Consider the following 20,159-nt stretch of genomic DNA (forward strand, 5'->3'; position numbering starts at 1 on the left):
ATGGTCTCCCTTCTTTATCTCGCTTAGGCCCCATGCACTTTCGTTCGTCCTGTCTTGTTTCATGTCGCTATCTCAGATGCACTGTTCACTCGACAATGGATGGAGCTTTTCTGATATCCCTCGGGACAGATGAGACAGACCAATGCACTGGCTTTTGCCCAGAACGATGATACACGCTGGACAATGGAGATGGTACGACAGGTCCAGTTCGTTTTTGGACCTACCTACTCTGTACCGCGAGAAGTTTTGACTCGCAATACAATGACTGGTGTAACGGGTTGGTATCAAAGATTCTAGCTCCAGTGTAGTATCCCTGCTCCGTCCATAAACAGCTAAATACATGTAGTTATTCGGCATTGCTTTCGTTTCCTGCGCCGAATGCCTAAGACAGCCACCACTACACAAGGGAGGCTGTAGAGAAAATTAAGGTTTCGCTACTAAGCTCTGTAAGGACTGTCTTGATGTCATAGAATAGTTGCCTTGGTGTTTCGATCCTCGGTGTTTTCGACCAAAGCTCCGGAAGTCTTTGCTTCCACGCCCATACCAGACTTTTTGTGAGTAGGCTGATGCTGGAGAATTGAGTGTCATCATGTTATCAGGCCACACTATGTTCACCGAATCACCGATCAACCAATTGAGTTAAAATTCAGCATGAAGGATAATGTATTGCCATCCACATGGCAGGATATGTGGGTGTGTGTCTAATTCCAAATGTTTGTATACTCACACGATGTGCTTCTTTGCCCTTTCTTGTATAGTATGATTTTGGTCCTCATCGCGTGATGACATGGTCGATTCACATGGTGGGCTCCATGGTCTTAGGAACTGAACCAGTAAACAGTTACAATATTCGTGGGCATAAGATGTTGGCTAGAGAACAGCATGGGAAAGAGCTACAGACAAGTGTGGCGTGATTTCGGGTCATGAAGTATTTGAATGTTGGTTGATAAAGTTCTAAAGTTTGTATGCAAAGTTAACCAGAGCAGCTGGTCTACCTCGGAAGCGGCTTATTCAATGTTGTGTTTTGTCATTGTGCCTGGTCCCTTTTCTGGTGGAATAAAAATGGAGACAATCATTAAAACTAGGCGCAGCTGTCTAGGAGAAACAGCACAGAACGGGACATTGGAACATGAACCCCTTTTTATTATTTACCTACATACTCTGTAGCTGCCCATTCCATTCTCCGAGTAGCATCCAATGCTTGCACCCGACCATGTCACTATGAAGTTATCAGTCAGGCTCAGCTGTCTAACTGGTTATGAACTGCGTCCATATGGCAACATGGAGTAAATAAAACCAGCCGTGTTCATTGTTTTCAATGATCAGATTGGAAATCCCAGCGCCACCAACTAGAAAATAAAGTGGCGCCATCACAGGCAAGTGACCACTCACAGAGCTCCATTCCCCTCCAACGGATCCCTGTCACCTTGACAACGTGACGCTGCAAAAGACTGTCCTGGTGCTCGGCCATTTGGTCCAGTCCAGTCCAGTCACAAGGGTCTTGGACGCCGTGAACGCGGTAACCAATCTGCTGGACCAGACAGGCCACCAGAACACCAGACCACCAGAGCCCCGTCCTCGCCTTTGCTCACTTGTGAAAATCCCGCCAGTGTCCCTGTATTGTGCTTTTGCATCTGCCGTCTGGCCTTAGCAGTCCTGCAGACCGCCAGAGTCGTCTCTGATCTCATCCTCAGCGAGTCTTTCTGTTCAGGAGATACCGACCACAACACCATCCAACATGTCAGGCAACACCATGAGAGGGACGCCCAACCGTAACCAGGGCAGGGGCAACATCCCCTTCACCACCAACAGTCCGGCCAATTCCAACATCCCTCGCCCAGTTCTGGATAGCCAGCCTAGTGAGACGAGCTCCTCTGTCAGTGCCAGTCGGCAGAAGCAGTCCAAGCGTGATGAGGTACGTTCAATTGGGACAAGCTGTCTCTTGGAGCAGCCACCGTTGGAGCTGCAGTTGCTGTCAGATGGTCCCAAAAGCTTAGATGAAGCTAACTCTGTGGCTTCAAGGCTATCCGCAGGAAAATGGAGAACGATCTCTCCAAGAAGAAGCACTTAACGAATCGCGCCAGACATTCTCGCAAAGCCCCTCCGGGCACTGTGCTGGCCCTCAAGCCAAGCCAGGCTTTGCAGATCAAGCCCCAAACCACCGTATCCGAGGCTGCCCAGCTCATGGCTGCGAAACGAGAGGACTGTGTACTGGTTACTGACGATGATGATCGTATTGCTGGTATCTTCACCGCCAAGGATCTTGCCTTCCGTGTGGTTGGAGCTGGACATAAGGCGGCCAATGTCACCATCGCCGAAATCATGACCAAGAACCCACTCTGCGCTAGAACCGATACGAGTGCTACAGACGCCCTAGATCTCATGGTTCGAAAAGGATTCCGTCACTTGCCCGTGATGGATGAGAATCAGGACATTTCTGGTGTGTTGGATATTACAAAATGCTTCTACGATGCCATGGAGAAGTTGGAGCGAGCATATTCTTCTTCAAGAAAGCTCTATGATGCCTTGGAAGGTGTTCACTCGGAGCTTGGAGCTTCCCAACCCCAGCAGATTATTCAGTATGTCGAGGCACTTCGATCCAAAATGTCGGGGCCGACTCTTGAATCCGTCCTGAACGGCATTCCCCCAACTACCGTTAGTGTCAGGACTTCAGTCAAGGAGGCTGCAGCCCTGATGAAGGAGAATCACACCACTGCCGTCCTGGTACAAGATGGAGGCGCCATCACTGGTATTTTCACTAGCAAGGATGTCGTTTTGCGTGTAATTGCTCCTGGTCTTGATCCCGCAAACTGTAGCGTTGTCCGAGTCATGACGCCTCATCCGGATTTCGCCCCCATGGATATGACCATCCAAGCAGCCCTGCGCAAGATGCATGGTGAGTCTTAATCCCGTACCCTTTTTGTTTCTAATTCGCGATAGGCTAATTTAAGCAATAATAGATGGCCACTATCTTAATCTACCCGTTATGAATGACGGTGGAGAGATCGTTGGCATGGTTGATGTCCTCAAGCTGACTTATGCCACTCTGGAGCAAATCAACACCATGTCTAGTGGAGATGGTGAAGGTCCTGCCTGGAACAAGTTTTGGCTCTCAATTGATCATGAGACGGAATCAATGATGTCTGGCGAAGGCAGCCACAGCCATCATCACACCAACCTCGGATCTCGCATGATGTCTCCTGATGTGACTAGGGAGCGCCTCGGAGACAGTGTGGCTCCTGGCGATTCTGCATCTCATGTCGGCATCGACTCGCCTCCACGATCTATTGCGCCTGAGATCCCGGAACAGAATCCAGCAGAAGTCCCGTTCCCATTCAAGTTCAAGGCCCCGTCAGGCCGAGTACATCGCCTGCAGGTGGTGGCTGCCCAGGGTATTGAGGCCTTTGTTGCCGCTGTAGCGGCTAAGCTGGGCAACGAGGTCGATGCAATTGGAGGTGTCCCAGTTGTGGAGGAAGGCAAAATGAGTGGCAGCGGGTTCGCTCTCAGCTATATGGATAACGAAGGCGACACGGTCTCCATTACTACCGACAATGACCTACTTGAAGCCATCCTTCTGGCTCGTCAAAGCCGTCACGAGAAGGTTGATCTCTACGCCCATGATCCTGAGAAACCACCTGTCGCACCGCCCGCACCCGTTGAGACGCCAGTCATCCCCACCCCGCCAACCTCTACAGCCTCTGGTCTCCGTGAACGCCGAAGAGCCTACGATGACGACGAGGATGAGGACGAGGATGACGATGACGAAGATGGAGCCCCAGTCCGACGCTCGCGACGGACGAGAAACGCGCATGCTCAAGACCAGATTATTGCTGGAGTACCTAATGATCTTCTGCTTCCTGGTGCCATTGTGACATTGGCAGTGGTCATTGTTGGTGTTTTTACAATTGCAAGGGCAACCAGCAGGTAATATGAGCTGATGTAGCTCCTTGCGCCACTAACGAAGTTACGAGGTCGAGAGTGCGCGACTGTAAATATACATAGCAAGTTTTTTGTATCTTATAGAAGCTCCTTTTTGTAATAGTTTCCAGCTATAAATTGTATTAAGCCTTTTATATTATCGCCTGTTGTCACAAGTGGCCGAAGGTATCTGAGTTCCAACACTGTTCACTTTAGGAACCTCACCGGTTTGTAAATAAAAGTGGGGACAGACATCAAGCACTTGTATGGAGGTCTTGAAGTCAGGAATGGGGCCGGAAAAATGGGTTCTCCGGTGTACACCAGCAGCTACAACCCCCTGCAAACCGTTTGTTAAATGCTGCTTAAATTTTGGTTGTTGTCAGGGTAGACATTCAAGAATTGAACGAGAGCAACGGAACTCGTCACGATACGACACTATGATACTGAGAAACGTCGCCGTGCGGCATGGTGAGTCAATTAGACCTACAACATTGCATCACAAATGCTTATGCAGCAAAATAGGCCGCGCATTGGCGCCTCCCATGACACGATCAGCCTTGCGAATGCTGTCGACCGAAGCGAACAACCAGAGCACATCCAATCCAGCCCCCAATGGGCCAGTGCAGTCACTGCCTACGACGCAATCCTCACCTGCCGAGTCCAAGATCCTTTCTGCAGCATCATCCAAGAAGAGAAGGCAAAAGGTCGTGGACGAGTTCATCATGAGCCTCGGTACGGATTCTGCCCAGGAGCGCTCCGGAGCGTCTTGGACAACGGCACACCAGATTGGAAACGTAGGCCAAGAATTGGCGCCGGCACAACAGTTTGCATTGTTTCAAAGAATTCAGAAGAACACACGGAGCCTTGGATCCCGGGTGGAAAAGCGTTACATACCGACTGAGCTGATTAGCAACCCTCCTGGGCCGGAGGACGTGTCGTTGGAACTGCTGATGGCTTCGCAAGCACATATGGGGCACAACACCTCACTTTGGAATCCTGCCAACTCGCGGTACATCTATGGTGTTCGACAGGGTATTCACATTATCGCTCTTGAGACTATTGCTGCACATCTGCGACGAGCGGCACGGGTTGTGGAGGATGTGTCGTATCGAGGTGGTGTTATTCTTTTCGTTGGTACCCGCAAGGGCCAGATGGAGATTGTCACAAAAGCTGCTGAGTTGGCCGGTGCTTGCCACCTGTTCACCAAGTGGACGCCGGGAGCCATCACCAACCGAGACGTGATCCTGCAGAGTCAGGCTACCAAGGTTGTGAATCACCTCGACTCCGAATTGGATGGCTTTGATCAGTATAAGGGCAACGCTCGGCCGTTGCTGCCTGATTTGGTCGTTTGCCTGAATCCCCTGGAAAACTATACCATGTTGTACGAGTGTGGTCTCAAGAATATTCCGACAATTGGTGTCATTGATACCAACGTTGATCCTTCCTGGGTTACCTACACTATCCCCGCCAATGATGACAGGTATGCCTTTCCCCTATTTTTTCTGGATATTGTTATCATTCCGACGGTCATATCCTGAGCTTTGCTAACTGATTGAATCCAGTCTACGAGCCATGGCTGTCGTTGCTGGTGTTCTGGGTAAGGCCGGACAAAGGGGCAAGCAGCGTCGACTTCAAGACGCTTCCAAGGGTGATGTTTCATGGAACACCCCGCCTGAATTGGTGAGGCATATGCAGAAGGAAGTAAAGATGGCAATCGCGAACCGTAAAGAAGTCATGGGCCGAATGCAGTCTAATGTTCAGGGTTTCACCGAAGAGGAACAAAAACTTATGAGACTCGGAAATAAGGATGTGGACGTGGAAATCAGCGAAGACGATATGGTCAAGATGCTTGGGGAGACTGCGTTGAATGATGCCACAGATGCTGCTGTCAAGGCAGGCGATGTGCCTTTGCCGAAGGAGCAGTCAAGAGGCAAGGTGGGGAGTCAACTTGCAGATATTGAGGCGCAGCTGCAACGAGTCCAGCAGCAGACTACGCATATCGAGCTGGCCGTGGGTGGCAAACAGAAGTGAGCGCTTGTATAGATCTTGTAAGGATATTGGAGATGTGTATCATAGAGGAGATAATATCTAGCCAGCAAAACAATGTACTATATTGACAGTAATCTGGGAACCGAAACGTTGTTGCGGACGTCGAATCGAGCAAGAAAGCAACTATAAAGTATATACTAATCCCGCCCGCAAACGAAGCCACACAGTCATGAGTTTCTGGTTGATTGATTGATGTCAGTTGCTGTGCAGCCAACTTTCGGGGTCGGCACGGATTAACACGTAGCCGTTCTGGGCCACGTTCGGCCCACGTGCCGACAGGACAGACAACCCACAGGGCCTACAGATGCATGCACAGGCGGGCTGTAAACTTCGCCCTGCGCAGTTCCCCTCACCACGCAGTTGACCTCACGACGAACATTTCAGCACAGGCAAACCAAACCAACCCGGCCAACTAACTGACCAGCCTGACCAGCTCCAGCCCGACCCGGTCTGGTTGTTCCACACGAGCACGGCGAGACGCCAAAAACACCAGTTACTGGTGGACGCGTCTTGCACTTGGACGTGCCAACAGAGTGCGTGGACGCTACTGTGCCAGAGTGGTCGTTTGGGCAGCGTTGATCCAGATTTGGCTTGACCGCATCTGTGGGCACAGACGGTTTGCTCAGCGTTGCAGCAAGCAGGATAGGACCAGCCTTGACCTCCTCTTGACTTATACGGAGCTCACGGGCAGGGGTCCCATTTTGATCCATGGTCTGGAACAGATGTCATGCTACAGCTGATGACTGTTTTGTTTTGGATGAGAATAGGCTCGATGGGCTGAGATAGATCGGCATTGCCTGCGTCAGAAACGAAGCTACAGAGCGCCTGACGGGGAAAATTATCTAGGAATAAGTCCGCATCAACATCGCAAATCCGTGACAGGGACAGGTGATTAAGGGAAACAAACAACCTGCCAAAACATACAACAGGGAAGAAACAAGGCACTGGACTGGACCAAAAAAGAAAAGACAAGAAAACGGCCGCTAACAAGCCACTGGCAACCTTTGGCTTGGCCCTGCATGAGCAGTCGATCACACACAAAATGCCCGCTGTCATGGACGATCCGACAAGCCCCACCATCTACCGGGTCTCCGGCCAGCCTCCATTCCCGGATCCGAGCAACCCCGGATTGCCTGACGATATTGTTCCTCGTCAAGTGACATTACGAGATCGCCAGACAGTTGCGACGATTGTGCCTTTTGTCTCGCGGCACCAGCTGCCCGCGTCGCTGTTGGTCTACCTGTGCGACCAGCTGAACCGCGAGATAGAAGGAGGCGATACGTACCCCATGATGGAACCATTTACAGTTGACGGCTTTGCAGACTACTGGTTCCAGACCTTTGGGGCGGTCATGCTGATGGGAAATATTGACAGTGCAGAGGATGTGATGAACAGCAAGGACTGGGCGAAAGAGTGTCTCGGAAGCTTCTTCATCAAACCCAATTATCCTGGTCGGAGCAGCCATATATGTAATGCCAGTTTCATTACAACAGACGCATCCCGTAATCGTGGTGTGGGACGACTCATGGGTGAAGCATACATTGATTGGGCCCCGAGACTTGGTTACACATACAGCGTCTTTAATTTGGTGTACGAAACCAACGTCGCGTCATGTCGCATCTGGGACGCACTTGGGTTCAAACGCATTGGCCGCATAAAAGCATGTGGCAACCTCCGAAGTCACCCAGATAGACTTATTGACGCCATAATATACGGCCGAGACCTAGCTCCGGGAGAAAGCGAAGAACTCGTCAGCGAGGAACGCTTCGACAAGATTCGATTCTACCTCAAGTACGGTAAATATCCGAATGGGGCGGACCGTGCTGAAAAGAGCAGGCTACGGAGCGCAGCAACACATTATAAGCTCCTTGAAGGCGACAAGCTGATGCTCAAGGACAAGGAGGTCATTTCTGATCCAGCACGGCAGTATGAAATTGCTAGAAACGTTCATGCTATCCACCATGGCGGAATCAACAAGACGACCGCAACGATTGCGGAAAAGTTCCACTGGAGCCGCATCAAGGAGACTGTGAGCGACGTGATTCGCGCCTGTGTGGAGTGCAAAGAACTGGGCAAGACGCCAAATCCAGGCGGAAACCGCAAGAATGGAAGCGCCAGCACACCAACCAGCTCAACTGTGTCCGCCGGTCTCAACGGAAACGAGACGCAACGTCAAGCACAGTCTCCGATCCAACAGCAAGACGACGATGTCAACTCTGGACGTGTTCTGACCCTGCAGCAGAACCACGCCGGCCTCATGGAAGCATTATCCCAGCCTGACTCGTCCTCTAGTCCGAGCGCATACGCCAATCCCAGTGATATCTCCGTCCTAGCTACAACGCATCAAAACAACCAAATACTACACGACCCTCACAGTCACGCCCAACATCCCCACCACAACGAACACCATAACCCCCATCACCACCAACATCACCATCATAACCCCATGCTTCAGGACCAGCCTGCTTCCCACGAAACATACCAGCCCATCGATCCCCAAATCATCAATCACCACGACCACCAGCATCCTTCTTCGACACAAGACGACATACCGTTTGATCATTACCATCCCCACGCGGACTTCCAGGCACTCCTCAACGCGACGGAGGATGTTGTTCCAGGACAGGATTCTGATGCGGCTGCCGCGGAAGCTGCGGCGGCGGCGGCAGTGGACAGGGATCTAGAAATGCTGATTGAACATGACGAAGTGGATTGTAATGACGGTGCGATGGAGGGCTTAGAGGAAGGGAGAAGAATTGGGCATAGGGACAGGCTTTACGACGTTGGGTTTGACGGGGGATAGAAACAGCATGATCCTGCATAGTGATGTGGTGCATGTGATAAAGCGTAAAAAGTTGGCATATTTTGCATTCGTAGCGTGTGAGCGGCATTACACAGATATTAATGATATCTTTAGCACGGAGTGGACATGGGTTAGATGAGGCACATTATATCAAATTAGGTGACGATGACAACAGGTCTAGTACAGAAGTTGTCTTCTAGGTATCATACAGACCCTCAACACCCCCAGATTCATTTCCTATATACCCATTTTATTTTTTTGCAACCAAGCATCTACCGTGACCAGTACTTTTCTTTTCCTACTTTATTTTTTTGCCCCTTTCACCATGCTCATCGACGAGGCATGCCGCGGCCACGACCACGAACTGCTCGCTGAGCCGCACCGGGGGGTAACTGGCCAGGAGCTTGTGGCTTGGCACTCTCCTCATTTCGAATGGTCTCATCTACACCCAAGATCAAGCAACTGGCTTCGGTGGCAGCCTGCAGAGCATTGATCTTGATAAGGGCAGGTTCCCATACAAACCGCTCCATCATATCAGCTACACCCTCGTTCTTGAAGTCCACACCAGCCCAGATGCTGCCCTTGCGGTGGTCGACGCGCAACTTGTTGAGGATATCGGTTGCGTCAAAGCCGGCATTGTCGCAGAGCTGTCGGGGGATGATCTCGAGGGCCTTGGCGAAGGACTTGATAATGGCCTGTTGCTTGTTGGACACGTCTTTGTCAGCGAATCGGTGTAGGTATGCTGAGATCTCCATCTCAACGGCACCACCACCACCAACAATCATGTGGTTCTTGATGGCTCGCTTGACAATCATGATGGCGTCGTGGAGAGATCGCTCAACCTCGGCGATGAATTGCTCGGCACCACCACGCAACACTAGTGTGCAGGTCTTGGCCTCGGGGCACTCCTCAAAGAAGTTGAACCGTTCGCCACCAATTTGACGCTCCTCGAAGCTTCCGCACGTGCCCAGGTGCTCAGGCAGGATATCAGAGCAGGTCGACTGGGTAACAGCTCCAGTAGCCTGGACAACACGTTCCATGTCCTCCCCAGTAACACGGCCAGCGCAAAAGATGTCTCTGTCGGCGAAGAATTGGGTGGCCAAGTCACCAATAGGCAGCTTGCTCAGAACAACCTTGGCACCAGTCTTGTAGATGGCCTCCAGCTTCTTGTAGATAATCTGCCACTCAGCGTCGACAATGGCCTGGTACTCGGACACCTGTTCCACGCGGACTTCGGCGTTGTCCTTTTCAGCCTTGAGCTCCAGCTCAACGTTGAGACACACAATCTTGGGCTTCTTGAAGGATTTGGGTTGTTGTTCGAAACCGGCATATGAGAACGTCTTCTTGAAAGCGACACCGTTGACGAATCGTGATTCGGTTAGCGAGCCGCCGGGGATTTTCTTGATTCCAATGAGCTTCTCGTTGAGATCGTCTTGGTCGAGGGATAGAACGGCATCGACAACCACTAATTGCGATGCCAGTGTCAGCGTACGGCTCGTTGGTCAAGGGAGGGGGGGGAGGGGGGCAGAAGCGTAGATCTGGACGGTCTGTTCACAACTTACTCTCTGTGAAGAACTCAGTGTTTCGCTTGATCAACTTGCTAGTCATGGCGGTGGCAGCCAACTTCTTGAGGGTTTCGCGGCGATTACCCTCGTTGGTGCTTACGGCGATTTCCTTGATCTTGTTGACAGCCATCTTTGACGCTCTCCTCAAACCTTTGATGATGATCTGAGCGCTGACACCCTGCTCGACGTGGTCCTTGACTTCCTTTAGGATCTCTCCGGCCAGGACAACCACAGACGTCGTACCATCACCAACTTCTGCATCTTGTGATCGTGCGATGTCGACGAGGATTCGGGCGGCGGGGTGAACAATGTCGAGAAGCTTTGTATGATAGTTAGCAAACAACCTTCCTACTAATTATCGAGCCGGCTCGGGTATCGTCCACAAAGTGTGCGCCAGAACATTTTCGGGAATTCGAACCTTCATGACAGTGGCACCGTCGTTGGTAATGGTTTGCTTGCCATTCTCATCGACCATTAGCAGGTCCCCGCCATACGGACCCAGGGTCGATTTGATAGTGGCCTGGACAGCAAGACAGGCATTGATGTTGGAGACAATTTGACCCTTGCCTTGGGAAGTATCGGTTCCTATGCAGAGTAGAGTGCGGTCAGCCAAACTGGACTCTCACAACGGTTTCGCAGCCGGACGGAAGAGCATCGAAGAAGGGGCAGTGGGGCAAGCTCTCACCTTCTTTGAGGACGATAATGGTCGGCGTCTGGCCACCGAACGACATTATGGCGGTGGTTGTGCGAGAACTAGTCGCCTTGGAGCTCGACGGGTGAATAGCTGAGCGGCTTCGAGGTGGTCGAGTCCAGCGAGATGCGACGACGGCGTGCAGTTGTCAAAGTCGTGAATGTGGGATGTGGGATGTGGTCTGGTGTACGGAGTATTGTATGGGGGTTCCAGTGGCCGTGCTGTTGGGACTTGAACCCGGAGCTCCAGCCAAAAAATTGTTGCCGCCTTGTCCAACGCAAGTCGGTCAGTTTGCACTGGTGGAAAGCGCACGGGCCAATCCAGGCACGCAAATGCTCCATATGGAGGGGCAGAATGGCGGTCGAAGGCAGCAGAACTGCAATTGAAGATGATTCCAGCATCATTCAATCTTCTCCACATTTCTCAATGTTTAGGGTAGCCGACGATTTGCTTCCGGGACGAAATCATTGTCCTTTGAGGACCGATACATGCAAATGTTTCCATGGACTATATGCTATATTTTATGGAACTGGAGGATTAGATTATAAAAAATGAGTATGCCTGTATTTATATCACGAACCCTCTCATTATAGCTATTACCTTGCTTGTTTCGCACAGTCATTCCCATAGCAAGCATATGTCATAAAGCTCAGACTCCTTGCCCCATACCTACAATACTTCAAAGAACCATATATCACCACTCACAAACACAGCACTACAATGACGGACCTTGCCCAGACTCCCTCGCCTTTCCTCGTCCAGTTGCGGCCTCAAATTTGGCCATCCACGCCTCCTCTTGCTTAAACATAGCTACACACTGCATAGCATTTGGATTTCCATGTTCAGGATCCGCACCACCCTCTAATAAAACCTTGAACAAAAATAGATAAGTAGTTCGTTGTAGCAGCTCTGGGGCAGTTGTGCCAACTCACCTCGATGACCGCATCCTCCTTCTTAAACACAGCCCCAGCCAACGGGCTCTGATTCTTGTCGTTAAGACGGTTAGGATCAGCACCGTGTTGAATAAGTAGCTTGACTAAATCCGCATGGCCATAATAGGCGGCGAGCATGAGCTGGTTTGGCGTTTTATCCATCAGCATTGACTTTCATTTAAATGAACCTGGTGGGCGTGACAAACCAACGTATCGCCCTTTTCATTTGTCATGTTGGCCGGCAAACCAGCAGGAAGAGCTTGTTGAAATGTAGCCAGGTCTCCGGCTCTTGCTGCATTATACATGCGCGCGGCCAAGGCGAGGGCCTCTGGTGGAAGTGAGTTGTCTGCACCGTCCATGATGCCGGTGGTTCCGCGGGTTGGCTATGTATGGGTTGGTGGTTTAATCCAGAATCACTGGAGAGGACAATGCAGTGTGGTTACTATATAGTCAACTGTAAGCTTGTCAATATTTGAGAATACTTTCCTTTGGACAATCCTTACCGTGGTGGCTACAGTATCGTGAACCGGATGAGAGTAATTCGAAGTGATGTAGATTGAAGGTTTGGAGTGGGTCCAGCCGAATCGACTCAAGATGCTGAATGAAGCAACCCATCAACAGGCTCATGTTTTGAGGAATCAAATGCTCATAATTTCAATAGTCTAGTATTTTGGTTTCACATAAATTCTATAAACTATTTATAAAAACCTTAGTCATGCTATCAATATGATTTGCATAAGACAGCATAAATACCAAGTCCGTTACGCGAGAATTGTGTTCCATTCCCAGCTCGCCTCTCACTCAGTCACTACGCTGAGCTTCAACCTTAAGTCATCACATGGCACGTCACATTCATCCTTTCATCACCAAAATCTTGGTCAAGTTGGCTGTATCGTGACAAAAGTCATTTTGCATGTATTTCTGCTGACTCAGTCATCTTAAAAGGGAAACCTCAATCCTCAATCGTCCACTATGCCGGTGCCGCCCGTCGCCACCGGATGCGGATTGGAGTCCAGAGAAGAGGCGGCTCAGGTTGCGGCGTCACGCTTCCGTGGTTCATTGTATTGCTTGGAAACAAAGCTCTCGTAATGGAGGGTTTGACCCAGATGCTGTCTTAAACAGAAAGACTCGGTTTCCTGGCCGTGTGATGGATCAAATGAGAGCAAAACTGATCGAGGTCGCAATCCACCCGACATCAGGAGATGATGGCAATTGGTTTGGGATCAACGAGTTGCAATGGTTGTTTTGCTGCATGGACGCATGCAGACCTCGTCTGACATCCGTTGCTAGCTCAGGAAACGGATAGATGCGCCACCAGTAGTTTTTGACTTTCTCATCGGTGGCGCCCATCAAGCGCCATCCAGACGTAAAGCTCATCAGATGTTTATGCACAAGCTGCCAGCTTTGTTGCAGTTCGCTGGCACGTTTTAATTGAACAGGCGAGAGAAGGCGTTAAGATGGCGGTTTAGACATGGATCCCCTGAAGCATTGTTTATTGTATCAATGTCATCTCTTGAACTACGGAGTAGAGATTCTATTATGAGCTGTGCAGCGTCAAGGTGATGGCCTTGTTGAGCCTGGTGAAAACGGCACCGGGATCATGGGTGGAGTACGTGGGGTTCCTAGCTCTTCCCACCCACTGCAATGTATCATGGCCAAATATGTAAGGAATTGAGTCAATTGACATATTGATCTCATGTTTAACGACAAGGACTTTCCATGATTGAGAAGCAATTGGTCCTGTCCCGTCAGGTGTTGTACTCTTTCTTTAAAGTACAATGCAAGTTATGGGAAGCTTTGATAATGTTGCAATGCATTTCAGTGTCTTTTTACCCCGCAGAAATTTTGCACAAGTTCAAGCAACGAACATTGAATGCCAGCTCCTTCACACCTTGACGCACATAGCTGGCGCCACCGACAACCAGAACTGACCATCGACTTTCCCCCTCCGACATCATCATCACCACCATCATCCGAGCATTCCGCATCTGCCCATCTAACGACCGCCAACAGCTTGCCACCGTTGCACCCACACTTTCACAGCCTAGTCTTCTCATTAGCTAGCTGGAGCTATCTGTAGCTGTGCCACCGTGGGACAACCTTCACACCATCCAAACCCAAAATCCTTGCCTCTTATCTGTTTGCGGATCGCCGATGTTAAACGGCCCGGCAACAGCAGCTTGCATCTGTACAATTGGTAATGTAGTCGTCATGCCTCACCATCAAAAAGGTGGCACCGGGCTGTCAGGACCCGAAGAGTTAATTCTTCGACACCTACAATTTTCTCTTCTGAGCCTTCCTGAACCAACAGAGACTTGAATGCTGCTTTGATTCTCTCCCGCTCCAGCAAAATTCGATATCGTCCAAGCTTCGAAATAGCTTCCGTGAGCTTCAATTGCTGCTACAGCGTCTGAGCCATTCGCAATGGCTGACGAACATTCCATTCGGGCCTTTGGCCCAGCTCGATCTACCATCAAGGGCAACCCGCTCAATGCCTCCGATATTGCCCTGTACAATGACTACTTCAAGGCCAGCTGCTACTTGTCTCTGGGCATGATTTATCTGCGAGAAAACCCACTGCTCCGTGAGCCTCTCAAAAGAGAACACTTGAAGCAGCGTCTTCTGGGTCATTTTGGGTCTGCTCCCGGTCAGATCTTCACTTATATGCACTTCAACCGTCTCATCAAGAAGTACGATTTGAACGCGTATTTCGTTTCTGGTCCTGGCCATGGAGCTCCCGCTGTGTTGTCACAGTCTTATCTAGAGGGAGTCTATTCGGAAGTCTACCCTGAGAAATCCCGGGATATCGAGGGTCTCCAGAAGTTCTTCAAGTACTTCTCATTCCCAGGTGGCATTGGTTCGCATGCCACCCCCGAGACGCCTGGATCTATCCACGAAGGTGGTGAACTGGGCTATTCGATTTCCCACGCCTTTGGCTCAGTCTTTGACCATCCAGACCTGATTGCGCTGACTATGGTCGGTGATGGCGAAGCTGAAACTGGCCCGCTCGCCACTTCCTGGCACTCAACCAAATTTCTGAACCCAATAACTGATGGCGCTGTCCTGCCAGTGTTGCATCTAAATGGCTACAAAATCAACAATCCCACTGTTCTTGCCCGTATCTCTCACGACGAGCTCAAGAACTTGTTCATTGGCTATGGCTGGGAGCCCTTCTTTGTCGAGGGTGATGAATTGGACAGTATGCATCAAGCTATGGCCTCAACCCTCGAGCATTGTGTCGGCCTCATCAAGGATTACCAAAAGAAGGCGCGTGACAGCGGCAAAGCTTTCCGTCCCAGATGGCCAATGATTGTTTTGCGAACGCCTAAGGGGTGGACTGCGCCTCGAAAAGTCGACGATAACTATCTTGGAGGCTTCTGGAGAGCTCACCAAGTTCCCATCACCGATGTCAACACAAACGCCGATCATCTCAAGGTTCTTGAATCTTGGATGCGTAGCTACGAGCCTGATAGGCTTTTCGACAAGGAAGGTGCACCAATTGCCGCTTTGCGAAAACTGTGTCCAGACGGACATCGTCGCATGAGCGCCAACTTGGTCGCAAATGGAGGTCTTATCAAGAAGCCACTCAAGATGCCCGATTTCAAAGACTACGCCATCAAAGTTGACCATCCTGGCGCCACCATGGTTGGGAGCATGACAAACATGGCAGGCTTCCTGAGAGACGTCATGGCCCGGAACATGCATAACTTTAGGCTGTTTGGCCCCGATGAAACCGAATCGAACAAGTTGTCACGAGTTTACGAGGCGGGCAAGAAAGTCTGGATGGGCGACTACTTCGAGGAGGATGCCAACGGCGGCAACCTTGCCATGGCTGGACGAGTCATGGAAATGCTGTCTGAGCATACTTGCGAAGGGTGGCTTGAGGGCTACGTCTTGAGCGGCAGACATGGCTTGCTCAACAGTTACGAGCCTTTTATCCATGTCATTGACTCCATGGTCAATCAGGTATGAAATCGCCAAACCTTTACTCATACGGTTCTGTTACTAACGGACTACGCAGCACTGCAAGTGGATTGAAAAGTGTCTCGAGGTGGAGTGGCGAGCAAAGGTTGCTTCACTCAACATTCTCCTTACAGCTCTTGTTTGGAGGCAGGACCACAATGGCTTCACCCACCAGGACCCTGGCTTCCTTGATGTGGTTGCCAACAAGAGCCCCGAGGTTGTTCGTATTTACTTGCCCCCAGACGGTAACTGTCTTTTGTCTGGTGAGTCTCAACCCTTGTGCCATTGACATATGGTCAATTTGCTAATGAATCACAAATAGTCATGGACCACTGCCTGAGGTCTAATAACTACGTCAACGTGATTGTTGCCGACAAGCAGGACCACCTGCAGTACCTCGACATGGAGGCAGCTATCCAGCACTGCACCAAGGGTATCGGTATCTGGCCCAAGTTCAGCACTGACACTGGATGCGAACCCGACCTGATTATGGCATCCTGCGGCGATATCAGCACCCAAGAGTCACTCGCCGCCGTCGATCTTTTGCTCGGATTCTTCCACGATCTGAAGATTCGATTCGTCAATTGCGTCGACCTGTTCAAGCTCATCCACCCGTCTGACCATCCCCATGGTCTCACCGACAAGGAATGGGTCAGCCTATTTACCGACAACACTCCCATCATCTTCAACTTCCACAGCTATCCCTGGATGGTGCATCGTCTCACGTACAAGCGACCCGGCAGCCAGAACTTACATGTCCGTGGATACCGCGAGAAGGGCAACATCGACACCCCGCTGGAACTGGCCATCCGCAACCAGACTGATCGATTCAGTCTCGCCATCGATGCTATCGACCGTATGACGTGTCTGGGCAACCGTGGTGCCTCTGCCCGACAGTCCCTCTTGGATCAGCAGATTGCTGCGCGAAATGAGGCATTCGAGATGGGCATGGATCCACCAGCATTGTCCAAGTGGACATGGCAGCGGGATGGATTGTGGAAGAAGGCTGCTGAAAAGATGACCATTAACGCGAAATAAACTGTCAAGTGATGGCGTCTTGTTTTTGGGAAGGAGTTTTTGAGTTTAGTATGTTTTGAGAATGGAGCCTGAATGCATTTTGGCAGTTTGTAATATTTCAGCTTCTACCGTCTTTCTCTACCTTAATATAAACAGCGGCCACTTAATTTCCGGTATCGTCCATCATCGTGTTAAATTTGAAAATTCATGAGTGGTGACATGCTCTATCATACAGACTACGCCTATAACCGCCATCAAAGTCAATCACTTCGCCTCCCTCTTCATATGATATGTCACCAAATCACCATCAAACTCATGTCTCTCATCAACACGAAACTCAAACTCCTCGTACAATCTCCTCGTTTCGGGTGTCGCATTCCCAAACGCCGCCCATCCCTCCCCATTCGCCTTCTCGACCCCCCATCGCATAAGCTCCTCGTCAACTCCACGCTTCTCAAACTCCTCCGGCACAATAAGCATGGACAAGAACCACACTGGCTGACCACCCACGGCTTTCTCCATAGCATCAAAATTCGTCTGGAAGAACCGTGCCGCGAGCTTGGCATCCCCACCCGCCGGGAACATGGACTCCGTGAAGATCATGGGCTTGGCGTCCGGACCGGGTGCCGGGCGACGGACCCAGCGTGCCCACCCGGCGATGGGAGTGGCGGAGCTGGCTTCTTCGGCGATTATGACGTGGGACGTTGTGTCGGCCATGTTTTTGTCGATCCAGTTGGTATATTGGTGCTGGGAGGTTGGGTCTGAGGATGGGAAGCAGCGGTTGTGGAAGTTGCTGTTGCGGAGGGCGCTGTGGAGGGTTTTGAGCATGGCTGGTTTGTCGGTTGATAGGGCTGGGCGAATGCGGAGGAGTGTTGATGTTGACATTGTGGTTTGGAGGTTGTTTGGTGTGTGAAATATGGTATGTGATGATTTGGGTTGGTGAAAGTGATGACTGAAGTCTGGGTATTATGGGAGGGAGTTTTATTCTTTGTGAGTCAGGATTTGAGGCGTATTATAGACTGATTTAGTATCAACAGTTTCTCATTTTGAGAAACGCTAAGCTTGATCAGTTGATCCGAATCGGGAAACACAAACTTCTTCGTGTAAGCTGGCCATTAGACCACTGGAGATTGGGACCTTGAAACACCGTGGTTTTACCCTTATTTGTTTTCGAATAGCCGTCAATTTAATTCTTAGCTCATTGATTTCATTCGATTGAATACATTACGTAGAAATAATACAAAGACGACATCGCCCATTACCATGCCCATTACCGTGCCCCGTACAATGCGAAATACGATTGCCGTCTTACCCGACCACCAGGGTTCTTTTGCGTCATAAACAACATGTTGTCCAAAAATACATGTCCGATACATCTGAGGTATTTGTAGCCTCTGCCACCGTTTTATAAACTCTCTCATATCCAGCAAAGCGTAAATATAACTATTCAAACCTCATACATCACTTGCACCAAAATGCAGGGCCTCATGGGTCGTGATGAAAACCAAGTACACATAGCCGCTTACACAATCGCCAATTTGAAACCAACAAGAAGATGTCTTACAGCCGCAAATAGACTCGCAGAAGCGAAAATGGCAAGGCCACAGAACAGCTTCAAACCGAGGTAGCTACCGCCTTGCGCGGCCACGATCGCGCCCCCAATAGGACTTGCAAACAGGGCGCCAAAGGACGTGATTGCGTAGGCAGTGCCGACTCTGGTGCCGATTTCGTCGAGATTAGAGATTTGGGCAACGAGAGTTGGCGAAAGGGAGATGTATCCGCCTGAAGAGAAGCCCAATATGACTATGAAGACGAGAATGCCCGCCACATCGTTGACTGGGATCCAGACTGCCAGACAAGTAATGGAGCATAGGAAGGAGATGAAGATGGTGACGTTGTAGCGGCCCATTTTGTCGGCTACAATGCCTAGAAGAATACGACCTAACAGACTATACAGCGAGTTAGTCTGTGATAAATTATCGTGATGGGAAACATGATGGGTGTCTATGGTAGAGGTTTACCTTGCACCGCCGAGAATCGGCAACAGATACGGAATCAAAGCTGGAGAAGTTCCGGCAGCTTTGGCCTGTAGCAAGGTAAAGCTAAAGGGCATCCACATGCCCAACATGAAGAAGAACATGGCCGCGGCGGTAAGTGACAGACGAATATCCTTCAGGGATGCGAAGTGGTCTGCGATTTTGAACTCTCGCGGCTTCGGAGACACTCTGGTCTTCATTGTGCCGCAAGAAACGGCCAATAAGGCGGAAAATATACATGCCAGTACGCGCATCATCCATGGAAACCCGGTATGTTCAATGAGACGATGCATCAGGATGGGGAGGACAATGCTACCAACCGAGCCGCCTGACGCCATGATGCCAAAGGCAGTTGATCGTCGTTTCTCGAACCATGACACTAAAACGCCCATTGAAGCGGTGAAAACTGCGCAGCCACCGAGCGAAGGGGCAATGGCCTGCGCAAGGATGAATTGGTAGTATTTTGTGCAAAAAGAGATCGCGACCAGGCTCAGCAGGTAGATGAGTGTCCCGATCCAGAGGAGCCACTGAGGACCAAAATTATCGTAGATACGTCCATACTATGAAGAGAAACAGTTAGAGAGGAAATTTTTGTTCGTCTTCGCCAACAGGTACACCTCTAGATAAGACTTACTCCGGTGCTGAGAAACATCATGAGGAATATCTGGATTGAGGTGATCCAGCTTACCGTCGAGGCATCGTGTTGCCGCAACGGCCCAGAAAGGTAATACTCGAGAAACACGCCTGAGCAGTTAACTAACCCGAATATACAGAAATGTGCACAAAATCCACCAAGTACGACTAGCCATGCTTGAAGACCGCCGTCAGGACAGGCGGATTCTGTCTCTTGTGAAGCTGAGGGACCTGTCTTCTCTGTATTTCCAGCAGCCCCGGCCTCTATTTGGGTACTTCCAAAGCTCCCATTTGACCCGTCGTGCGATGTTTGGCCCCGTTCGGCGTGTGGTTCCGTATGTTTGGACTCGTGGGTTGTGGTGTTAGTGATTGTTGTTTCGGAAGACGATTTTAAGTGCTCGACATGGTCCCGAGAGTTGCTGGTTGGGGATGTCATTTTGTAACAGTACTTTTTGTATAGATTTCATGAGAATATCTGCATTAGATTGAACGACATTTACTCTCAAGTTGTGAATGACGGCGTTGCAGGGGGCGGGCCATAATCTATGCGTA

The 20,159-nt window shown here is 50.4% G+C and overlaps 8 protein-coding genes across 8 annotated transcripts; 4 read left to right on the forward strand and 4 right to left on the reverse strand.

Moving 5' to 3' along the window:
* Positions 1-1,738: 1,738 nt before the first annotated feature.
* VFPPC_08084 (CBS/PB1 domain-containing protein) lies at positions 1,739-3,928 on the forward strand (the record flags this gene model as incomplete). The annotated part of the gene is made up of 3 exons (XM_018286849.1): positions 1,739-1,915; positions 2,023-2,896; positions 2,961-3,928. The coding sequence occupies 3 exons, from the start codon at positions 1,739-1,741 to the stop codon at positions 3,926-3,928; spliced, it is 2,019 nt and encodes a 672-aa protein (XP_018143635.1).
* Positions 3,929-4,184: 256 nt separating this feature from the next.
* VFPPC_08085 (37S ribosomal protein MRP4) lies at positions 4,185-5,949 on the forward strand (the record flags this gene model as incomplete). The annotated part of the gene is made up of 3 exons (XM_022428594.1): positions 4,185-4,381; positions 4,433-5,402; positions 5,521-5,949. The coding sequence occupies 3 exons, from the start codon at positions 4,185-4,187 to the stop codon at positions 5,947-5,949; spliced, it is 1,596 nt and encodes a 531-aa protein (XP_022284390.1).
* Positions 5,950-7,009: 1,060 nt separating this feature from the next.
* On the forward strand, positions 7,010-8,770 carry VFPPC_14347 (L-azetidine-2-carboxylic acid acetyltransferase; the record flags this gene model as incomplete). Its single annotated transcript, XM_018292116.1, has 1 exon — positions 7,010-8,770. The coding sequence occupies one exon, from the start codon at positions 7,010-7,012 to the stop codon at positions 8,768-8,770; it is 1,761 nt and encodes a 586-aa protein (XP_018143637.1).
* Positions 8,771-9,099: 329 nt separating this feature from the next.
* VFPPC_08086 (T-complex protein 1 subunit eta) lies at positions 9,100-11,066 on the reverse strand (the record flags this gene model as incomplete). The annotated part of the gene is made up of 4 exons (XM_018286851.1): positions 9,100-10,235; positions 10,333-10,654; positions 10,754-10,920; positions 11,021-11,066. 4 exons carry the CDS (start codon positions 11,064-11,066, stop codon positions 9,100-9,102), a joined length of 1,671 nt encoding a protein of 556 aa, XP_018143638.1.
* Positions 11,067-11,741: 675 nt separating this feature from the next.
* On the reverse strand, positions 11,742-12,317 carry VFPPC_08087 (ankyrin repeat-containing domain-containing protein; the record flags this gene model as incomplete). The annotated part of the gene is made up of 3 exons (XM_018286852.2): positions 11,742-11,897; positions 11,959-12,099; positions 12,165-12,317. The coding sequence occupies 3 exons, from the start codon at positions 12,315-12,317 to the stop codon at positions 11,742-11,744; spliced, it is 450 nt and encodes a 149-aa protein (XP_018143639.2).
* Positions 12,318-14,382: 2,065 nt separating this feature from the next.
* VFPPC_08088 (xylulose-5-phosphate phosphoketolase) lies at positions 14,383-16,959 on the forward strand (the record flags this gene model as incomplete). The annotated part of the gene is made up of 3 exons (XM_018286853.1): positions 14,383-15,924; positions 15,980-16,184; positions 16,244-16,959. The coding sequence occupies 3 exons, from the start codon at positions 14,383-14,385 to the stop codon at positions 16,957-16,959; spliced, it is 2,463 nt and encodes an 820-aa protein (XP_018143640.1).
* A 243-nt stretch (positions 16,960-17,202) lies between these two features.
* On the reverse strand, positions 17,203-17,823 carry VFPPC_08089 (acetyltransferase (GNAT) family domain-containing protein; the record flags this gene model as incomplete). Its single annotated transcript, XM_018286854.1, has 1 exon — positions 17,203-17,823. The coding sequence occupies one exon, from the start codon at positions 17,821-17,823 to the stop codon at positions 17,203-17,205; it is 621 nt and encodes a 206-aa protein (XP_018143641.1).
* A 637-nt stretch (positions 17,824-18,460) lies between these two features.
* VFPPC_08090 (monocarboxylate permease-like protein) lies at positions 18,461-20,043 on the reverse strand (the record flags this gene model as incomplete). Its single annotated transcript, XM_018286855.1, has 3 exons — positions 18,461-18,887; positions 18,960-19,534; positions 19,609-20,043. The coding sequence occupies 3 exons, from the start codon at positions 20,041-20,043 to the stop codon at positions 18,461-18,463; spliced, it is 1,437 nt and encodes a 478-aa protein (XP_018143642.1).
* Positions 20,044-20,159: the final 116 nt, after the last annotated feature.

Source organism: Pochonia chlamydosporia, chromosome 4 (assembly GCF_001653235.2).
Source record: "Pochonia chlamydosporia 170 chromosome 4, whole genome shotgun sequence".
Classification (NCBI taxonomy): Eukaryota; Fungi; Ascomycota; class Sordariomycetes; order Hypocreales; family Clavicipitaceae; genus Pochonia; species Pochonia chlamydosporia.